Source organism: Electrona antarctica (assembly GCF_951216825.1).
Source record: "Electrona antarctica genome assembly, chromosome: 1".
In the NCBI taxonomy this organism is placed as follows: Eukaryota; Metazoa; Chordata; class Actinopteri; order Myctophiformes; family Myctophidae; genus Electrona; species Electrona antarctica.
The window spans coordinates 18,318,986-18,342,661 of NC_136806.1; the positions used below are offsets into that span (position 1 = coordinate 18,318,986).

Sequence of the window (23,676 nt, forward strand, 5' to 3'; positions counted from 1 at the left end):
TCAAGTGTAACATCTTCAGAATTGCTGCCTTGCAGCTCTTTCTAAAGAGGCTAATGATACATCACACCAAATAACACACTCCATTAACACATTTCAATCAACTGTTTAATGTTGTAGATGTAGGATCATGATGTGAAAATCAAATCAAAACAGGAGGGGGAAAAAAAAACTAATTTAATTTTTCTCAGATATTTTTTTCTTTTTACATTGTGGATAATCTAGTGTTTTCAGTAACAATCCTAGTTTACAGAAGTTCTCAAAAAGATTGTAAGTAGAAAAAAAAAAAAAATAACCTCCATGGGTATTATATATTTTAGAAAAACAAAAATGAGTAAATATTTTGGTCATTTTAAACAACAGGTAATGCATCAGACCCCTGGAACATGGCTAATGTGTGTAGAAGTGAGAAGTGGTTTCTCCAGTCACTCCAGAGGCAAAACAACCCACCATTTATGTCTGGTCAGTGAATTATTTATTTCGTCATTGACGTACCACAAAATGTCACTCAGCTCAAATTCACTTGCATCAATCTCTCTGCTCTGAAAGAAATAATAGCTCAATCGTTGGATCATGACAGGGGTCACAAGGCAATCATCGGCAGGCACTTAAAACCCTCTAAGAGTGTCAGTTTGTACCTGTACATTACAGATATAGATTAGGGCTCGATTTTTATACTTCATCGCACCAACCCTTTAAGCGTCGCTGGGCAAAAAATGACATGTGCGAAGAAGTACAGAGTAAAATCCTTCGTTCGTTCACCTCCGAGAGTGTACAAATGGAACACTCTAGGAGGGAAACTAACACTTGAGGATTTCACAGTGTATAAATTTGTCGCGCGAAAATTATGCACAACTTATGCACTATAAATAACCATTAAAGGACAGCACTATACAGACAAACCGGCTGGCGGTTCATTCACTCCCAGCAAGATACGCATGCTCATTTGACCCCCACAGCAGCATATTCTTCTGGAATGAGGACAAAGGGCATCTCAACTGTCCGTAACGCTTCTCTGTAATCTGCAGCAGCGACTGTTGGGATGTGAAAGAACCCTGACTTTGGAATGACAAAAAAGAAAGTAGCTACAGTGTCAGCCAGTCTTTGTTCAGCATTTTAAAAATGGTGAAGGCGGAGAATGTACAAAAAAGAAATAAAGGAAAAAAAAAAAAAAGCGTAGGCAGCTTTTTGACCGAGAGATGCACCAATGGATTCTTATTCACAATGAATAAAAAATAAAATACATGCTTGCTACTGCCGTCAAGACGAGCTCATTCTTTAGGTACTAGCCATTTCTGTGGCGGTTTTACTGAGATAATCACTGGTCTTAACAAGACAATGGTAATAATCAGCATGTCCGCGTGGGGTGGGATAATAACGTACAAAGAGCAAAACTAATGAGCAACGATCACATCCAGTATCTGAACAGATACTGCAATCATGGCTCGAGGGCAGGAGTATGAATGCTGGACTTCATACGCAACACACAGCAGTGTCTGCCCTCAACACTGCACAGTCTTATACTCCCTTCTCCTTTTAAGAGGTTCACTATTAAGAGCAAAAAAGGCAATTGACTTACAGGCACCATGTACTGTAAGAAAAGACCCACAATTCCCCATTCCTCCCTATTGATTATCTCATTTGGAAGCAAACCGATTATACTTGTCTTCATCTTTAAAAATATATATATAAATATGTACATTTATACCTATAAGAAAGGCCACAAAGTTAGGTCTGTTCATGTCATTACCGACAGACTGTTAGGTCTGTTCATGTCATTACCGACAGACTTCAATACAAACATGCATTCACTCAAATATTGGTTTCTTCTACTATAGGTCACAATTTGAGTGTTAGTTTAACTCAGATTATCAGTGAGGATTTTACCGTGTACACTAAAAGTACAAAGTTATGGTATCAAAGATACTGGCAATGTACCTTACAATAATAGCGGTCTTGATTGAGATACATTCAGATGATTTTGTCTTTCCTCCCCCAAATGATACAACTCTTCATGTCATCACCGTCTCTCATCCAAGTACTTAATAACTTATTTGTATGGTCAGGGGTAGTCTATTTACAAAGTCAAGAGAATAACAAGTAAAGAACTTGACATTCTTTGAAATACATTAGAATGTTTAGATGGTTGATCAGGTTAACTAAACCGATATTACATCCAGTAGAGTAGAGTTACTGATAACATCTTTCTTAAAAAAATAATAAGGGGAAAAAAAAGAAACATTCTCTAATATATATATTTTTGCTATTCTGGTGATTTCATTTGATTGAGGTTATAAAGCATAATTGCCTTGACGTCGTCATGATGGCAGATGTGTCACACTCTTCCTCTCTCTGGCAATAAAAAACAAACCAACACAACACGCTATGGTAATGTGTTGAACCCTGACAGATCATTGGTTCCAACTGAGAAAACATTCATTTAGAATATGAAAGGGTAAAGAACAACATTGTAGGGTCTTGGTATTGTGATGTTCGACATCATTCAAGTACTCTTTGTTTGCAGCTCATTAGCAAATCCTTCACCGACGGACGGAGAGAAAGAGATAGAGAGATAGAGAGCGATTGACACCATTCCTCCAAAGCGCTGTCACTTTCCAAAGTTGCCAAAGTTGGCGAAGGCATCGTGTTTGGGCTGCTGAACCATGGCGGCGTTCATTCCCATAGCACCAGGCATCGCCATGCCAGCCTGTGGCATCCCCATGTTCATCCCCATTCCCATCATCCCTTGGTTTGGGGACATGCTCATCCCCATCCCAGCACCAGGGTGCATCATGGGATTTACGGGCGTTCTGACTGGTGTGGAGCCGAAGTTCATGCCGGAAAATCCCTGGGCGAGCATGTTAACGGGTGGCTGGCACACTGAAAATAACACACCAACAAACATTTTAGTAAAGGCTACATTTGCATTAAATAAAAGGTAAAAGAAACAGCCATTCTGGAAGTTTCAGTAGCTTAAAGTAGGCATGTGACCTATAGCAGGAATGTATAAATCAACTAAACTAAACTAAAACCAAGTAAACAACTCATCTAATATCGTTTGTGAAAACTATTAAGAGGCATGCAATACAGTGCTTTGTGTCATTTATGTTGACGATTATTGTCACACAAATAATTGTGATTAATGATTGAATTGTGTTTTTTACATTGAACATTACAATATGTATTTCGGTGTGCCTTTTAGGCAACAGAAATACACAGGGTACATTATATATATATATATATATATATATATATATATATATATATATGACAAAGAACTTAAAGGACAACTTTAGTTTTTTTCAACCAAGGTTCATGTTTTCTTTCTTTCGTTTTATGGATTTTAGCCGTTTTTGACAGGGGGGGTGGGGGCATTCGAGCATGGGGCTAAATGTGTATTTGTTTTACAAAATATTATGGCGATTTATTTTCTTATTATTTACTATAGTCCTAATAGACCCCAGGAAATTACATTTGGCCACAGAAGATCACAGGATCTACTGAATGTGAAGGAGGCCTACTGGGTGGAAGCCACACTGTGTCCACAATGTGTCAGTTTGACACATTCAGTAGATCCTGTGATCTTTTGTGGCCAGATGTAATTTCTTGGGGTCTAGTAGGACTATAGTAAATAATACAAAAATAAATCGCTATAAAATGTTGTAAAACAAAAAATACACATTTAGCCCCATGCTCGAATGCCCCCTGTCCCCCTGTCAAAAACAGTTAAAATCCCTAAAACGAAAGAAAGCAGCAAATGAAAAAAAAAGTACACTCATCTTTTACTTTCTCTAATAACAAACTAAACGTCACAGTGCAGTGTTGTGAGCTTGTAGATCTGTTATTTCTCCCATTTTTGAAAATGGACATTTTTCAACATGGAAACGATTGCCGATTATGACAAAAATAATTGCGATTATCTCAAATAATAGCATTTAGGCGATTAAGTAATAATTGTGACGGGCCTAGTGAAGATTCTGAATAATAGCGAAGGTTGGCCCAGGCTGCTCCGGGCACCCTAGGCTGCAATGCCAGCGTGTCACGGGTTCGAATCCCGATCCCGACAACCTTTGCTGCGTGTCACTCCCCATTTCCTGTCACTCTACTGTCCTATCAATAAAGGCCCCAAATACATCTTACCAAAAAAAAATAATAATAGCCAAAGTTATATTTGAAAATAGCCGATCCACAAGCTCACAGTCACAACGCATTTCTGCCATCGTCGTACGACGGCTTCATACGACAAAGTATAAATCAGGCGGCTTAAATGTTTAATTTAGACCCTCCAGAAAAATGCGCTTATGCTTAAAAATATAAAAGGGTGCATAATTGCGCAAACTTCCCACGTATTTCACCGCATAAAATCCCACATATTTCACAACTTATTGCATATTTCACATGTTTCCTCATTTTGCAACTTTACGCATATTTCATAACTTCCCGCAATTTCACCGCATAAAATCACATCAAACCCTGCATATTTCATTGCAAAATCAAGTATTTTAGCCCGCATAATCAAGGATTTTTGCCCACGTTTTTCTGGAGGGTCTACTCTAGGTTATACTAGTATGGGTGTGTACTACTACTTTTCTTACCTTGCTGGAGTGTGTTGAGGGTGGGCTGACTGGTCTTGGGGGCCTGCATTCCTAAGAAGTCCAGGCTGATGTTGACCGAGGAGTCTGACCAGGTAGCAGGGATGCCAGGTTTGGACCCAGCAGCAGCACCCTGAGAACCAAACGCTTGCTGTAGGGGTTGCATTGGTTGCATGGACTGAGGCTGCATTGGAGCTCCTATGTTCTGGATGGGCTGGGAAGGACAGGCACAAAACACACACAATGGGAATAAGAACCGGGGCTAGAGGGCAGTCTCGCACAGAAACACAGCGAAAATAATTGAGACAGACAGACAATGCATTTGGTTATTGGAGTTTCAGTTATTAGGATCCTAGGTTGATAATGTCTGGAACCCCAATCTATTGGACAATGGACATGGTAGAATACATCCACTCCGTCCACTTTGTTTCCATGTGTTCACTCTCCGAGTTACAATCCCTTAAGGGTCCATTTGGTTGCCAACTACTAATCCTTTAGCCGAGGATCCACTCACCCCCACATTGAGAACCAGTAAAGCTTCATTCTCAGACCCAGTTTAACATGGCCGGGCGCCATCATGCCTCCAACAGTATTGTTCAGACTAGACTGTGCAAGCATTCCTCTCTGTGAACTCATTAAAACATGTCATCTAAAGTAACTGGAATCAGAGGTAGCAGTCGTTCTTTTTTTCTTTTCAAAGTAGGCCAACAACGTTTTAATGTGAAAAAATACTGTCTACAAACGAGGCCTTCTTAATGTGTTCATGACTTCTCATTCTGTGTGTCAGTTAAACAGGAGGAGTGGGGTGGTTAGTGGGTGGTCTCCTGGGGGAGAGGAGCATCTGGAGAGAGACGGTCCTCGCGTACCTACAGTACACCGCTTGTGTGTGTTTGTCTCCATGGTCAATGAGCAGTATACATGTTACGAAGTGTGCGTGCATGTGTGTAATGATCTAGCAAACAAAGCCTTTCGCATACAGCTTCATCAGGTAGATTTATGCCAAACACCTTGTTCTAATTTTTTCATTTTTTTTCTACTTGCACTATAAAAACAAAAATGGAAAAATGCAGCCCTCTTTTGTGCAGTGAACTCTTTTTGTTTATTGCTCATATGTGTGACGTTTCCTGCCATCACCTGCACCAGGAAGAAATATGGGCTGGCAATGCTGTGCACGGGGAATGGATTTGCTGAATGTGTGTGTGTGTGTGTGTGTGTGTGTGTGTGTGTGTGTGTGTAGTACATAGTAGTAACCATCCAAAGTTTGTGGACACCTAGCTTTTGAAAATGTTTTTCATAAATAAGCATGTTTTCGATAGGAAGAATGCGGTATATAAGTCACAAAAGCACCTCAGCCTCAGGTGGTCATTATGAACCTGTCCCGTTACCCCTCAAATGGTACATTTATAAACAGTAAACTGCAAATGTACATACTGTATACACAGTATATATATCTGCATTCAGGCCAGCCGCCAGAGGCATGGTGATAATATTGCATATCAGACAGTCTTCTCATCTGTTCCTGTACCGATGTGGACATGAATAAATCATGCAGACCGTGTTGCTACAGTATGTGCAGCCCGGTGAGACCGTACCTGTGATATGGAATGGGGCAGGACGGTGGCGCTCATGCTCTGCGTGGCGCTCATGCTGAAGTTGAGGCTCTGCGAGGCGGTGATATTGGACTGAGCCGTGGGACCCATCAGGTCAAACAGGTCTGCCGAGGGAGCGGCGGCAGGTGGGGGAGCAGCAGCAGCTGGAGCCAGGGCGGGGCCGGCCGCCATCATGCCTCCAAACAGGTCACTCGCACCTCCTCCTCCTCCGTCTGCTGCAGGTTGCACCGAGGCCGGCATCTGCCCTCCGGGGAAGGCGTTCCAGTCCCCAAAGTCCCCCGTGGTCCCGGTAGAGGCTGCTGGGGCTAAAAGACGCCAGACATTAGGGTTTAGGGCCGTGCTTCCATTATGTTCATGTAATTATGTTGGGGGTTTTTCCTCTCCATGTTCAGTCAGTCCAGGCCAGGTCAGGCCTGATTCTACAAATGCATCGTACGTGGCAAGAAGTGATGCCCTGTGACCTTGTAGATCTGCTATTTTTGAATAGTCAAATGATACAGATGCTTTCCCAGTTTTAATATTGGTCAAGTTAAGTCTTTTTTATATGCCGTTTGTATTTGTGACAGAACGATACCTATGCCTCTATTTACACCCACTGATGGCCTACCCCGGGCCTACCCTGCCCGGGGTAGGGCTTTCACTTCTAGTGATTTTTACTAGTTGACTAGTTTACTAGTCGACTAGTACAGGGGTTCTCAACGTTTTTGGCCGGGGACCCCCATAAATGCTTTGGCCGTCGCGTGTCTCAGTAGGTACCGTCAGCTACGTTTATAAATGTATACATATAGCAGCGAAAAGGTTAAAGCCCTAGCCCGGAGACGAATTTTATACGACCCGCAGCTCCATACCTGAATTGTATTATGAATGGCACACCCAACAGTATGGGAAACTTTTACATGGCAGTCATTTATTAACCCGGGCATTTCCCAGAGTATAATTTGTCAGGATTCCTTGTTCCTTGTTGTCTCATTCTGAAGGGGTCAAAGTCAATGGTAATGTGAAATAAGGCTGAAAAAGGCTGAGTTATTTGGGTTTTGTTCACATCACACACCTGACAAAACACCTTTGATAATAAATATTGATGATGGTTAAATAAAATCGTTTAAATGCAATGCATATGTATGTGGCGTTGTTATGGTTCGAAGGTACTTTATGTCAGGACATGTAGTTGGCCCTAGGGTGTTTTAATATTTTCTAATATGGCCCCCTTTGAAAAACATTTGTAATATGGCCCACTTTGAAAAACGTTTGGACACCCCTGCTATGCACTCCTGAAATTTGAATAGGAGGGCTCAAGTGGATAACTCACGTTTCCCCTGAGCATCATCAGTGCCATGTTATCAATATTTTCATTAAAATCTCCCCTCCTCCCTCACCATCTCTCTATCCATGTCAGCTTCTTCCACCCCCACTAACCTCACCCTGCACCCCTGCATGTCCCCTGTCATACATAACAGGAGTTGATGTGTGTCTGTTCTTGTTATGCAGAGCAGGTAGCAGGCTCCATATGGCCAGGGCTCCCACCCCAGCATCCCTCTGAATATTCTAGCAGCGTGACTGGAACATCATGGCAATCCACGCATGCACAGCACAAAAGACACACGGAGAGGGAGGAGACCGATGGATAAATAAATAACATAAATGAGAAGAAGAAGGGGAAGTTTAGGAAACCCACCAGATTCTGAGGAGAGGCTGACAGAGGCAGTGGGCGAGGAGAAGTCAGCAAATCCACTGATGAAGTCTGAGAGAGAGAGAGAGAGAGAGAGAGAATAATCCAGAGTGATTTACAGTAAGCAAGAACAACACTTGGTAATACATCAAATACATAGAAATAGTCATCGAGAATCATAAGCAAGCTAAGTAAGAACCTAACATCTGTCTAACAGTAGATTAAACAGAATCAGAGAAAAATAGGGGGGGGGGGGGGGGGGGGGGGAAAGAAAGTATCATCAGAGAGAGAATGAAAGCAAAAGAGAGAGAGAGAGAGAAAGAGACATCCACTTGTCACTTCAGATAAGTGAGTTCCAGGTGTGGTCCAAGCATACTTAGCATTCCTACAGAGTCAGAGGGATTGTGGTGGCTGGGAGGAGAAAATCAAACATGTGCTCAGTCCCCCCCCCCCCCCCCCCCCCCCCCATCCACCAGGGACTGCTGCACAAAAACATCTGGTGCACTTAGCTCCTATATATCAACACCCCCACCCGTCCCCAAACCTGCAGCTATACCATCAGCCTAAGACTCGCTGCCTCGTTGTTTCGATGCCGCTGTGGTGTGACAAACAGATGCCCCTTTTCCACCGGGGTGGAACCATTTCAGGCCTTTTTTCCCCCCCGCCTAAAGTTTGAACCAGTTCAGTGTTTCCACTGAAAGTTGGAAACAAAAATTGGCCACCAGTTCCGTGAAAGCACCAAGGTTCCAAGAACCAAAGTTATTTTGGTGGAAAAGAGTGTTTGGAGAAAGGCCTGGTAGGAGCGTACATCTACTGTATATAGGGTATGTTGTACCTGTGGCTGCAGGTTGAACAGGTCCTCCCGAGTCCACCATCAGTAGGTCAACCAGGCCGCTGCTGGAGGGCTGAGGCGGGGCAGCTGCCTGGGGCTGAAACATGACGGTGACAATGAGATCATTGCACAACACTGTGGGCAAATTAAGCTTCAAGCAAGCCAAATGATCATTTGCCAGGTGATTTCTTTGCGCATTAAGTTTTCTGTATGAAAACTCAAACAGGATAGGAATTTGCCAAATCCCTTTTTTCCCCCTCAGGTGGCGTGAACGCGCAGCAATCATGCACAAAGAACTAGGTTATTTTATATACAGTATGTTTCTTCTCATGTGGAATGAAAGTGCAGCGATCATGCACCAAGAACTAGGTCTCTCATATACAGCATCTACAGGATATACTGTACATACATACACACAATATAATATCTGCAGTTACATCATGTGTGCACAGAGCGGACGGGGAGTTAATTTCCTCTCAATCTACTCCCATGTTAATGTGCAAACCAGAGGCAGGCGTTTCATCTAAGTGGGTGGGAGAGACTGACTGGGGTAGTTTTATCCTTTGGCTAAATGCTCAGTGGTCATTATCTAAAGTAAACCTCTATGAACAAAACTGCTTAAAAAACAATATTGGTGCGACTCCAAGATTCACAGAAAAAGAAAACATGCATATCAACTATAGCCTAAAGAGCCTAGTCTCGTAGGGACAAGACTGATAATAAACAGCATGTGTTTGTAAAAAAAATATTCCTCCCCCCCAAATCTCTTACAGACATTGTTCTTATGAAGCCCAGTATTTATAAAGATCACTTCCATTCGCTGGTGAGGCAGTGCAAGGCAGTGGTCAGTTTACAGCAGGCCTATCTTTAAGTGGAGATAGCCTATATATATATATATATATATATATATATATATATATACACCCTAGTGATCTTTATAAATTATTACGGTACAAAAACTATCACACCGTTTTGGTCAGCTCTGGTGTCTGTGTTCTCGTCTCATTATGTACCTGTTTAGAGCTGGTGTCTGGACTCTGGTCTCCTGTGTAGTTGGCTGCGGCCCCGAGGTCTACTTTCTTGACTACTTTCTTCCGTGTCGCCGTGGTTTCTGTTGCCTGGAAGATCTGGACGCTCTTAGTGACGGTTTCCTCTTCGTCTTTGAACTCTCGTCCGGTCGTCTGGCCATTTCGCCTGTCTGGACGCGGCCCCCGTTCATCCTCGTTATCGCTGTGTGGATGACAGAAGACAAGACAGAGGTTCTGAGGTTTGATCGCGTGATGAAGAATTTAGCAATCTCCCATAAGATTTGTACAAAACACTTATGCGTGTTTAGACAGTTTCAGGCTGCAAACATTCACACAGCTGTCCTAAACATTGGAACCTTTGCAAACGTCCCTGGGAAACAACATTAACTAAGTATAAAGAAATAAACAGCTGTTAGTTAGCTACTGCAGCTAGTCTAAAAAAAACATTTCTGTACGCTTTCTAATTATTATCATTTCGAATTTGCTTTGAGCCTACTGCTTCCTAATGGCGTAAAGGGCACACATGTGTTTTCACACATCTAGCAATAATATATTGTTGAAAGCCTCCATATTTTTCAGTTTAAATAAATACCATGGCCAGAGCGAAGTGTTTTAATGCCATTTTTATTTTCGTATACAATACAAAGACAGATCCCCGAACTTCTGAAACTACAATTAAAAATAAAATAAAATAAAACACCCTTGCTGCTGCCATTAATTGGCCAGGCAGGCCTCCTGTGAAAAAGAGATGTTTAATCTCAAGGTGACCTCCTGGTTAAGTGAAGGTTACGTAAAATAAATAATTTGACACAAACATATATTTCAAGCGACACAAAGCACAGGGAATCCAAACCCCCGAGGGAGAAGCCCTACTTTTGTTTTTCACAGCAGACTGCAGACTTTTTTTACCCCCCCCCCCCCTCTCTCATTCTGACAGTCAATGTGCAGTGGTGGAAAGTAACTAAGTACATTTCATTTAATTTACTTAAGTACTGTACATTTTTTAGGTTATTTGTACTTTACTTGAGTATTTCTAATTTCCAATACTTTTACTTGCACTCCACTACATCTCAGAAGCAAATATTGTACTTTTACTCCACAACATATATTTGAAAACCTTAGTAACTAGTTACTTTTATTATTATGACAAAACATTAGCCACTTCAGCCCTATATACATTTTTGCCATTTAAAAATAGCCGATCTACAAGCTCACAATGCGTCGCATCGAGCTTGTAGATCTGCCATTTTCAAAAGATTTGAAAACTTGAAATGCATAGTGACTACTTTCTACTTTTGGTACTTTAAGTACATTTTGATTCCAATACTTGTATATTCCAAACATTCACTTGTAACGGAGTAGTTCTACCTTGCAGGCACTTTCACTTAAGTAAAACATGTCAGTACTTTTTTCCACTACTGCAATTGTGCAGGAAGAGAATCCACTCCAGTTTTCGGTGAAGAGGTGAACACCGAAACAGTGGTTAGTAAAAACAGAGTGATGTGTTATGTAAGCGGTGACCACCGCGGCGGCGTGACGTGAATAGGCCTTTCCTCTCCCTCTCTCCCATCCTTACCTGAATCTCTCAGGTGAGTCGTCTCGGTCCTTCTTCCTGAATTTGTTGATGGTGTCGTCGATGGTGCTGCCGATCTTGTCGCTGATCTCTCCCAGCTTCTCGCTGAAGGGGAACGGACCCTTGCTCCTGTCCCAGTCATCGTCCCACTTCCCCCCTTGGTTACCACCACTGCCGCCACTGCCACCCGAGTCATACTTGTCCCCCGCTGGAGGGAGGGAGGGGAGAGAAGGAAAAGGAGAGAGTGAAATGGGGGAGGTGATTTTTCAGTTTTTGAGGTGTACTATGTAATAGCTCGTTACATTTATTTTCTTTTAAAGATGACTTTTTAGGTGGGTTTTTTTTTCTTTTCTTTTTTGCTTTATTTTAGGTACAATGTGTCTGCAGCTGTCAGGAAGTTAAATGTTCAAGGCATTTTTATAACCACCTAGAAATTCTTTATATGCAAGACAATAAACACAAACTTTATTCAGGCTTCTGAGGCCAAGTCTGTTTCTATTGTATTTGGTTTTCTTTCAGTTTATCTCTTGGCAAAACATTGTCACTTCATATAGTCAGATTGCAAATAAATGCATCGCTTCAAAAAATATGTAAGACCTTTCAATTTAATACAACTTAATCTGTTTTAATCAATATTAATTTGAGACTAATTAAGGAACCGTAGGCGTAGGAATGTAGAGAGAAGCTGACATCAAACACGGGTCAGCTAGAATTAAACTGATTTTAATCATTCTGGGCGGGAACCCCTTTTGGTGTTTCAAGCATTCTGTTATACTTTAGCTATTGAAAAATAGCAGATCTACAAGCTATGAACTTGTAGGTCTGCTATTTTTGAAAAATCGTAAAAATGCGGCACAAATCTTTGAATAGGTATATGTTCTTTCAGAGCGAACTTTTTTTTTATTTCGACGTCAGGCCTAAATGGGTTAAACTGGTCGATGCCCAATTTTTAAAACCAAAAAACACCTATAAAAGGTTGTGGGGTCTTACAGTAGCCTCTGTATCCTCCTCCTCCTTCAGATGATGATGATACTCCGATATATTTGTCTTTATTCTTCTTTGCCTTCTTCCTTTCTTCCCTCAGCCGTTCATCGTCCTGGGCAAACTCCACCATTTCCTTCACCTTCTGACGAACATTAATACCCTGGTCCTTACCGTTCTCATCTAAAAGGGACAGAGAATTAAAGAAAGATAAGTATTTTAAAATAAATTGATTGGTAAATTGATTATCTACGATGATGATTACCTACGATGATCCAGGAACACTTCAAGAACAACTTAAGTTAAAGGTTAACAACTTAAGTTTAGAGTTAACGGTGGTGTAAGTGATAAAACATAAAAAACGTTTTACTTGGAAAGCGCTATATTCAGATAGTAATAATTGCTACAGTACAGTGTTTGTTCAGTAACAGGAGTGTCCCCATCTCTCCAGCTCTTTAATATAACAGAAAACAGTTTCAGGTCGGGGTATCAATTGTATTCGATCAGGAGAGAGAACTCCACTAAGATCACTTTTTCAGCCTCAATTTTATAGTGTTTCAATTCCAAATTTGTCTGCTCATTTTGTTTTTGATCACTTCCTATTTCACTTTTTATTAAATTTAACAAATGTTATTATGCCAATAGATGGACCCTTCGCTAAGCCCACCGACCACACACTGCCAGACCAAGGACTGGAAAGGTGTGCTTGTCACCCATTGAGATGCTTGTTGAATGAAGGGATTTCTCCAAATAAATAATCGATCATTTCAGGAGTAAGAGTTTCAAAATCTCTTTTAAATCTAGTCAACATGGCTTGCAGTAGGCTAGTATGCACTGGAAATTGTGCATGACATTATTTCAAAAAACAAAAAGTATGGGAAATGTTAGAGGGAGAAACAGAATCTAACTCATTCAACTTTAATGTCCGTACAGAGTTTATGCAAACAAAATGTAATATATTTTAACGTGCGGAATCCAGAACAGGCAGGCTGTGATCCTCAATTTCTGGTGTGTTGGAACTTGGAACTTGGGCTTTAGAAGTTGCTGACTATCTCCATAACACATACAACCGCTATCAAAATATGAACAGCCTAAACTACACCCGTTTCTAAACATGCTTATAATAAATCTACTTGTGATTCAGGATACACCATGCCAATGTAACCATCCCAATGTAACACATCAGCATCAGATCACTACCGATTTGTACATTTTATTTGTTTTATATGTTTTTCACCTTTGCTACGATTACGGTGATTACATAGTATTATAGCCATCACCTGGGCGGGTGCATCGTGTAACTTTCCTGACGTTAAGCGGTGTATGTGTTCAATAACACAGCCATGCAGCCTTGCTGTCTTGTGCAGATTTGGAAAAGGGGTGAAAAACTCAACCATCAACAAGTGTGCTCTTGGGCGTACACTGTCACTGATCAGTTCAGTTTGCACTCAATTTAAAACAGGCCTTCCTAGCACCAGAGGACGAATCCAACAGCTAAACAGAGGCAGCTTTGTTTCACTGGTGCTACAGGCTATAGTATTTATTTACACTTTATTAGTGTAACACGCCGTTGCTTTTCTTTGTCTTTAGACGAGTTCCCCCAATATTGAGTATTAAACTTCCACATTTGCTGTTTGTTTTAAGGAGCCGGTGAGTTCAAGCTAAAACATTGTGTAAGCTGCTCTTTAAAAGTGATTCAAAGACGTGACCAAACTTTGAAAACGGAGGGGCTAAACTAAAACCTGCCAACTGATATACATTGCTTGTAAACAACAGCTAGAACACATGTGGCTGAGACTGAGCAGTCAAAGCCGCTTTGGGGGGCAGGCAGGCAGTGTGGCTTTAATAGTTTGCGGTCTAAGCACTGCTTAGGGCCTTCATCCATTCATTAGAGCGCACACTGAAGCTATTGTAGCACATTAGGATATTACATTACTGTAAAAACACTCTGCTGTGTTAGGTGTGTGGACACACCACAGTGCTCACTTTGATAAGGTTTGAAATGTAAACTAATAAAACTAGATGAGTGGGTTTGGGCTCATTTGTGTCATGTAATAATAATCCCCGGGAACTGACACCGATGGATATAGAATAGATGAACAGAAAGATATGGTTTTGGAAAATGGAACAACAAGCACAACTGCAAACTCACGAGGGCTGGGGGTCCGAAATGGGGGGTCCAATTTGGATGTTGCTTTTTATGGTTTGATAATCTACCCTGGCATGTGTATGTAATGTATGTAACAGTCGATCAGCAATCTGAGCAGAACTGTTATAATTAGTGACATGGCAAACATCATAATATCAATTCAAAAGCTTGCAAATCAGTATCTTCATAAGGTGTGTGTGTGTGTGTGTGTGTGTGTGTGTGTGTGTGTGTGTGTGTGTGTGTGTGTGTGTGTGTGTGTGTGTGTGTGTGTGTGTGTTCTACAGCCCCTTTGTAAATAGTGATGTCAGTGTGAAAGTGCTCTCTTCCCTCATCTGTCTTCTCCATGCAAATACAAATGACATAAGGCCATGATAAGTCCAAGCATGACTTGAGTAACACAGCACACGTTAGCCAAGATGTAGAGAGGGTGTGCTCAAGTGCACGCCAAGTAGCAAATGAAATCAAAGTTCCGACTGGCCCGGCACGCAGGCCTTCGTCAGAGTCAGAATGACTCTTAATTGTCTTTCTTTCTTTAGAATGATGTTACCATAGGATAGGTGCGCGTCGCTGTTTGATGACGCTGCGTAGAGTGGTCCTAATGGGCAAAAGAGGAGGCTGAAATGTGCCTGAATAATGCGTTTTATATTAACTGTACAATATGTGAAGACATTGAGGGCGGGATAATAAGCCTAGAACCATGGCAGAGTACTTATGAATAGTCTGCAGATGATGCGCAATCACGGTCATACTCGGCACCTCAGATCTACACGATTCACATGTCGTCGCCGAAAGGCAACACGTTTGCACGTATACTAGAGGGAGCAAGAGATACAGGCAGATATAGATATTACATTCAGAGAGATAGAGACGGAGACAGATTGAAGACTTGACTTGCCTATAAAGTGGTAGCTCTCCAACGATCTCAGATCATAGAGATGCTCTCTGGTGCTGGTGACAACCCTCTCTGATCCATTCCTGATGAGGTGGGCCAGCAGCAGCAGGGACTGAGGATAGGAATGACAGATCACAGCCGTTAGTAGAAGAACATGCATCACCGAGGCCTAGCTGTAGTCTTCAGTATTATGCTTATTGAGGATGACCCAATGGCTCCTCTTGACTACAAAAAGCAACCTTCCTCCAACTAGTTATATTGTGTTATTACATTAGCATATAGTCTAAAGTCTAAAGTAATTTTGTATTAATTCAAATAAGTGGAGTGTACATTTCATTTATTTAATCAAACTGTGGCCTTTGTTAATTAAACAAAAGGTTTATTTCTAGGGATGCACAGATATGGAAATTCTTGGCGGATGCAGATGTTTAAAATAACTATTTAGCCAATCGCCAATACTGATACCTATATTTGTTCATTTAGTTTTTGGTGTTATTATTTCTCTGTTTTGTGCCAGGGAAACAAAAACAATTTCATTATAAAAAATAACTGTTCACAATCTACAGCTTGGTAGGCTAAAGATAACCAACACACCAACATAGCAGTGCAGAATTTATGCCAACTGATAAATATCAGCTATTGCCATCAGTTAATGTCAGCATTATTTGTCTATAACGGCAAATACCAGCCAATACTGATAAATTATGTTAAAGTATTTTAACAAAACATATAGGGAGCGATTTTGGAGCAGCAATGTTCCCCTTGACGTGTGAAGCGGAACTCATATTGCTGATGTCTGAGGTGGGCGAGTCTTTCAGTACCTTCATGATGCTCAGTGACATCATAGACGGTAGGTTTGTTTCCCTGCCCACATACCTGTTTTTTTTTTTACAGGTGTTCGGCTTGTGGAGAGAAAATACATTGAGCAGAGAACCTGAGCAGGGCGTGAAAAGCCCCTCAAATCTGCTCACATGTTCCGTTTGAAACATACCTTGTAGACTCTCCTCCAGTTCTTCTTGTTGTCCCGTAGCATTCGAGCCCACAGCATGTTCATCACCTCTGGGAACTGCTCATACATGAAGGTGCATCTGAGAGGAGCAACAGGCAGACATATCGCAGAGCAAGAAAGAGGACAAATGAGAGGGGGTCAAATAAAATTACATTTTTGAAGAATCGTGAAAGTACTAACTATTGGTTTAGAAGGTATTTGTGGAATCAGCCTAGACCTGAGGACGATTCTAAAAGTAATTGCTTCTAAATCTCTGAAAAACCTATGTTTCTATGTCAGTTGTTCTCAAACATTTTCATGTCAAGAACCCCAAAAAAGATATGTAATTGGCCGCTGACCCCCTTCTGAAAATATGCTGAAGCAAAGATTTGAGTTAAAAACGTTCGCTCTGAAAGAATATGAAATAATATTCAAAGATTTGCGCCACATTTTCAACAACAAAAAACAGATCTACAAGCTTGTAGATCTGCTATTTTTCAATAGCTAAAGTCTAACATAATGCTTAAAACACCAAAGGGGTTTCCCGCCCAGAATGGGTTAAAGATGTCCATAGGAATGGGTGACATTGAGTAACTTGAGCTTTTACAATCTCATGATTCAAATGACCCGACAACTTCCTCTTGGACAGGAATCAGCCGTTATCTTTTCCAGACAATCGTGCCTGATGCTCAAAAAGTAGGCGTGGTGTCATTCAGCGTTACGTGGGAGAGGAGGAGTGGTGTTCTGCTGACCTGGAGATGTCTGCCATCATCTGCCCGGAGGGTCCCCAGGGGTCATCGTTGGTGGCTTCCCTCACTTTGGACTCCACCTCAGAATAATTCATCACCACATTGGTTCTGAACGGCAAAAGAGAAACATATATTTGGTTCTACTTCTAAATAATAATCATTATTAAATAAAAAAGCATACCAAAATTGTAAATAAATGCTCAATTTCAAGTGAATAATATATGTGTCTCACTTTGAAAGCAACATCTCTAAACTGGAATGAATGAAAGCCACTCTGATTACAACCACACCCACATATACAGTACACCTGCACTGAATGGCCATAGGACAATAGGTGTGTGTGTGTGTGTGTGTGTGTGTGTGTGTGTGTCTGTGTGTGTGTGTGTGTGAGAGAGAGAGAACTTCCCGGTCCCCATGGTCAATAGTAATTTAAACCATAAAAAAGTTAGTGTAAGCAAGCACACAAATGCTAAATTGTGTAACACACACACACACACACACACACACAATGGCCAGAGGTACAAACTACTGCATTATATTACGGTTTTGTTTGCACTATAATATAGCCTAGTACTTCAGCTAACTCAAAAGAAAACAGAATAAGAGGAAACAGCAGGAGTCTAGTGCCAGAGCCTACTAGTCTATTTGCTAAAATGAAAAACATAGGCTTGTCCATCTCATTGTGGTGAAAATCAGTAAGGTATTCAACCAGCTTAACAAGTGGCCTTGGAAAATACAAAAAAAAACCTCTGAAAATAACTATGATTACACAACAATCCCAATACAAACCAAACATTAACCTATATATATAGCAGACATGCGATTGATTTAGGGCAGGCATAAACACGCTAGCATTCCACTTCAGGCCAGAATAAAACAGTGAATTGATTTGTATTTGTTATCTGGCTCAGTGAGTATTTGGCTATTGCTAAACAGACATGTCTAAATCTACATTGATTAGCCAATGATGAGCTAAACAACACTGATGATGAGAGCGCAGCCAGAACAGGGGGAGGCAAAGTTTTGGAGCTGGCAACTCCCAAGTTCTTTCTCACCATTGCCACATCAGCAGCAGCAGCACAGGGTAGGGCCTCAACAGAGCAGCCAAGCAAAGACACTGACACACCCTTCTCTGTGGTTCTGGATACAGGCATGATTATCGTCTAGGGGCTGTACTAGAGTTTGGTTCCCACATTAACAACATGTTTTAGTCTTAGAAAACCTTAGAGAAGATCAGAAATGCACAACTAGTAGTTAGACCATGATGTTTGTTTTTCTTAGGCTATAACCCTAAGTTAGAAGCGAGTGCTATGTTTCTACTAGGCCTGAATTCTGCCAGTTCAAGTGATATTTTATGTAGGTCGGCCAATGTCGATGACATCCTCTTCAAACTTTACACATGTCTGTGGTTAAGAATGAAGCATGCTATTGCTAGTAGCTACTAGCTACCCTTGCGTAGATGATGGCGATGGGCCAAATGAGAGGATGTTGTTGTAATAGTTATGTAATAAGTTATCAGGTAAGTGAGGGAACAGTAGCCTAGATATCGCTCAGATCAAACGGAAGCCTAAATTATCTCCCAGTGACTGCGTCATTTTCCGTTCTCAGCCATTCATTTCCTTAAAGTGTTTTAAGTACTAAAGCTAGATGTTGATGATGGACCTACTTACTATGGCATACCGGTACATTCAGTGGTGGTGAAATGTTTTAATATTTTTGAGGGGCGCTAGCCCTTCCTATGCCCAGCTTTGAGTGTTTGTGTAAACACAAACATTGTGTAAACACATTGAAGACATAAGTGTGTAAACACAAACATTGAAGACAAAAGTAAGGACGCAAATTGTGATTGGCCGGCATGATTGGGTGGGAGATTGTGATTGGCCAGAATGAGATGTTGTAAGGTATCAGCTTATTCTTGTACGTCTACGGTTTTTGTATTTTGTTTACTTGTCGTCAGTTAAATAAAGTATAACTTGTAGGGTACCAACCGTACCACTGTACCAGGCAGCGTTTCCTAGGTTAAAAGGACACAAAGAACTGGAGGTCAGTCAACCCTGTTTGCATACTACTGAGTGACATCATCTCCATATTTGCCTCTCCATTGACTTCCATGTGTAAAATTAAAGTTTTAAACCGTTAAATATTAGTATAAATCAAACATTTCAAAAAGTTTTCCTGACCTTCCCCCTGGATCATAACACACTGCTATGCAAAGTTTCACCCCAACACGACCTGCTTTTGTTGTGCCTTTTTCTGTACAAAAATGTTAAGTTCAATGACAGGATGACAGGGGTTGACACAAACGGTTCCCTGACTGCCCGTGGCAAGTAAATACAATGTTTCCTTTCAGGTTGCCCGATGGGAAAGCGGCTTTGAACAGGGAAGCAACCGTCTTCATTAAATATGGTTTGGTTATTCACAAAGAACAAATAATGCTACTGTCTTACAAGTACTAGCAGTTGAGCCTGTTCGGGTTTTCAATGTGACTGTCGCTACTTAGTTGGCAGTTATTGATTGGATTTAATTTAACATTAACTTGATTTACTTTTGAGGCAAGTGGGCATGACCTTTGGGCAAGTAGAACTTGACCTGTACTTGCCCACATGCCTCTGAGACCATAGTGTTGTTAACCCCTGTCATAATGCCAATTCGTGATTCACAGTTCGGTGTCATAACTCACTCACTACTACCAAGTACCAAACATTTAAATTTTACAAGCTTAGGCTTGCTTAGGCTTACTTAGCCCATAGCACTTGCCGTAGTACTTGCCCTAGGCTCGACCTCCTACAGGCGGATGCATAGGCTCAACTTAAATAGCACTTCATGTAAACATAACACTCTATATAGTGTATACACTTAAGAGTTTCATTATAGTTTTTTGTTCTTTCTTACTGTAAATCGCTACTTTAAACCTATTGACTGTTTGGGACTATCAATGAGCATTATGTTTTACAAATAATGGCAGACTACAATAGTGAATCGATGCATGCAACATGTTGAGCTTGTAGATCTGATATTTTCGCTATTTGAGAAAATAAGTGGTTGATCTCTCATAAGTCTGCACTCTGCAGTGTTCCAAAGAGCCAGGAGGATGAGACTGTGAAAGGGTGGGAAGTGGGAAAGTCCCCTCCCTCCAGTCCCTCCATGCCCTCCTTCTTTCACTCTGTGGGTTTGTCCTCAACTGTAACTCATGCTGAAAGGGGTCACACATCAGGGGGGACAAGAGCATTTGGGAAGGAATGCATTCTCACATCTACAGTCTTCTAGAACCTGCTGTTTGTTGCCTGAGCTTGCCTAGCCAGCCGTTAAAACTTTTTGAAGTTAGAAAGGTATTGTGTAATTACTCAGTTGTGCCTGCCAGGCAAACCAGAGCCCGTAACAGAACAAAAGACACAATGCTCAAGGTGTGGCCTTAGTTAGTTCAGAGGTGACTTTATAAACAAATACAATTTGAACCATTGAATTGCTGCTGCTGACCATAGAGGTCAAACTGGAATGGTTGGTTGACGCATTATACCCAACGACTCGCACGAAACCAACTGTGCATATTACCAGTACAGTATGCAAATATACTGCATGCATATTTCCATGCCTCTGCTTTCAGTCCAATCAGTGTCTGTCTGGCTGAAAGTGAATTAGCAAAGTGTGTATTTAACAGGTCAAACTTTATGAAAGTGTTACCCACATCACTGCAGAACCATCAGTCATTGAGGTTAATGTGTGTTCTGTCAGGACTCTGCTTTTCACTTCAATGTCAAGCATTTATCAATCTCATAAAAAGGGTATTGGGTCGCAGTCGCACACACCTTTTTTATGACGTCGATCTAATATTTAGCTAACCAGAAGTCAGGGCGCGGTGGTTACATGAAATGTCAAGCATTTATCAATCACAATATAATATGAGAGCCCTGTGGCTGCTGTAATGTAGGAATATGTACAGTAAGAACTAGTCTAAGCAGAATTACAGTAGGCTTAGCTGCTTAATTATTTGCTGACACTTCATATTCTTAAAACAGGACTGGAAAACAGGCCTACATTTTGTTTGTTGTTGTGGCTAGTGTGTTGACATTTGGACATTAGGACTTTAACCAATGACTCCAGTAGAAAAGCAATGTGGCCAATATTGATACAAGACAATGCATTGATTTGAGCCTATTGAGATTCCTATCAAGACAACTCAGCAACTAACGTTAAGGACTGCTTACAGAGTGCAGTAGCTACAAGTGTCACTGCTTTATAACAGTGGTCATACTCATAACTCTAAGCATGTAGCTGGCAATGTCAACTAGGGTTTAGCCAGAATGTTTTTGTTTTTAAGACTGAACTTGTCAGGGCAGTTTTTCCACTCTGTGTCATCTTTGATGCATGTCGGTCATTTCTAATGCCAAAATATCTAGCTTCCGAGGAGCTGTCAAACTAGCTTAGCAGGCTAGCCTCACTCAGTCAGCTAGCTAATGAACTGCTAAGTACTTTAGCCTGTTTACCGAAGTTAGCTAGCTAGAACACCCTCCAGTCAGACGGAACCAAAACCCAAACAACAAAGTGGAGCAGACGCACAACAACCGTGTCATCACACGCAGACTAAACATACTGCCAAATGACAAACTAAACCAACCGTCACAATTTAAAATGTAGACACCGACCACTAAAGGCAGGGGAGTTTGTGGTGTTAGCTTCTTAGCCTAGCATACCTGTAGGCTATTATAGTATACTTGGGGGACGCGCGAGCTTTTCGCTCGACAAAACATTACGTCCCTCGAGTTAAAAAAAAAACGACTCATTGTAAACTGGAATAAACATACGTGGACACTTTTCTTTAACTAAAAAATATTGTTGTTTTTTTTGTCGAGCGAAAGGCTCGGTAGTACGACGAAGAAGTACAAAACTGAGCCTTCAACTTGATACTAGTGTGTGACTACGTGACGTCAAACTTTTGGGTACGTGTCTCTTCCAAGCAGCAGGTAGAAACTACACACACAGAGATGACAACAAATACATTAAAAACGCTAATACTCACGCCTTATCAACCAACTCCCGAACCTTCCACATGTTCAGCATGTTGACTCAGTGAAGAGGGGCTTCTGTTCTCCTCCGCCTCGGCGACTTATCCCGATAATCCCTTTTGTAAACGCCAAGCAAACACCGAGGACGCAAACCTTGAACTCCACCAAAAGTAAAGTACTTCACCTCTTCTTCTCTCACACTAGTGGTGGAACACTGGAGAAGGCGTGGCCATGGATGTGAGTTCCGTTGGGTTTCGGCCGAAACGTCATCGCAGAAGGCGCAAAGCAGCATGGGAGATGTATGTTTTTATTACTTTTGGAGGCTAGGCTAGACCTTAGAGTAGACGCGTAGGCTAGACCCAGAGTAATCTAGTAAGTGACACGCTTTGATCTCGCCGCAAAGCGGGTGCCTATGGGCTATAGTTCCAAACATTGCTCCTATGGCTGGAACTATTCCATTGTTACAATGCGAGTCAACGGGAGTGTCATTACTCTCTTACTAGATTACTCTGGCTAGACCCAGACCAGTGGTCCTGGCTGCAAGCCTGCAAACATTTTCATTTCAAGTAAGGACAGGACCACAAAATGTCTTTGTGTTTGGCCGCAGGCGCAGCAGACCCACACACCTGTAAATAGTTTGTGCCAGACTAGACCCCACAGAGAACACATCGTGGGCAGCGGGCTTGTAGATTAGCCATTTTCAAGTTGATTGATTGATTGATTGATTGATTGAAAATTGAATTAACAAATTGCAGAATGGGTACAGTCCAAGGAAGGTACAAAAACTGCTTGTTTACATCAGGGTCCTCCATTTTTAATTCATCAAAACATACACAGACATACACATAATACACATATATGCAAAATAAAAATCATCAAATAGCCAGTTAGAAAAAAGGGAAAATGTGAACAGTATAGAAAAATAGAGGGGGGGGGGGGGCTTACAGGGGCAGTTTCAAATTACAGCCGCCCGTACTGTATGTGCTCTGTGAGAGCGGTTTTAAGGAGGGCGTTCCACATTCTAGTGGTATAGGAGCAAAATTAATTTAACCCCTTGTTTGTTTGTTTTGGGCTGAACATGGTTTGTTGAACTTCCTTTTGGTGTTGTGATCGTGGACTTCGTTGACATTAATGAAGTATTTTGACAGCTACATGGGTATCTAAGTGGTGAAGCGAATCTTGTAGACCAGGCTGTACTCTGTCGTCAACCAAGCCATTCCAGCCTATCAAAATGGGCAAGGGTGAGGTGGGTTCTGGGAGTAAGGCCAAGTAGTAGCCTGACCAGTTTGTTTTGGGATGTCTGGAGCCTTTGAGGTGCTGTGGTACCATGTGAGGTGCATGCATAGTCGAAGAAACCTTATGAGGGCTCCTGTTAGGGTCTTCAAAGTATTTTTATTTTTATACCAGTGAGGAGATCCTGTACAGGACTCTTGTTCTTTGGTTGACTTTTTTTTATTACATTGGTGGCCATTTTATCACAGGAAAGATTTTGCACTTTTGTTGATAAATAGCCAAAGTATAAATATGTTTAAAAGTGGTTAAATTGATTTAATCTGAACCTATATTAACTAATGTAGCTGCAGACCCCCTGGAACCTCAAGGACCACTGTCCC

The 23,676-nt window shown here is 41.4% G+C and overlaps 2 protein-coding genes across 3 annotated transcripts in view; one reads left to right on the forward strand and one right to left on the reverse strand.

Annotated features, from left to right (window-relative positions):
* adrb2a (adrenoceptor beta 2, surface a) overlaps positions 1-23,676 on the forward strand; it is a 237,335-nt gene that overhangs the window by 36,535 nt on the left and 177,124 nt on the right. The gene's annotated exons all lie outside the window — the stretch shown is intronic.
* clint1a (clathrin interactor 1a) lies at positions 84-22,284 on the reverse strand. 2 transcript variants are annotated; one of them, XM_079509872.1, is made up of 12 exons: positions 22,078-22,284; positions 17,064-17,168; positions 16,315-16,411; positions 15,327-15,435; positions 12,292-12,465; positions 11,305-11,509; positions 9,714-9,930; positions 8,704-8,797; positions 7,875-7,940; positions 6,182-6,495; positions 4,593-4,803; positions 84-2,877 (listed from the first exon to the last, which is right to left on the reverse strand). In XM_079509872.1, exons 1-12 carry the CDS (start codon positions 22,116-22,118, stop codon positions 2,606-2,608), a joined length of 1,905 nt encoding a protein of 634 aa, XP_079365998.1. In that variant the 5' UTR covers positions 22,119-22,284; the 3' UTR covers positions 84-2,605. The 2 variants fall into 2 exon arrangements, with proteins under 2 accessions (XP_079365998.1, XP_079365997.1); XM_079509871.1 differs by having other exon boundaries at positions 6,182-6,504.

What these genes read in the sequence shown, in the direction of transcription:
- clint1a (XM_079509871.1), bottom strand. Translation starts at nt 22,118, where the DNA reads ATGCTGAACATGTGGAAGGTTCGGGAGTTGGTTGATAAGGC. An exon ending in GACTCACCTGAGAGATTCAG is followed by an intron (nt 9,931 to 11,304) that starts GTAAGGATGGGA and finishes TCATCCACACAG; the next exon opens with CGATAACGAGGATGAACGGG. An exon ending in TGCCCCATTCCATATCACAG is followed by an intron (nt 4,804 to 6,181) that starts GTACGGTCTCAC and finishes TGTCCTTCCCAG; the next exon opens with CCCATCCAGAACATAGGAGC.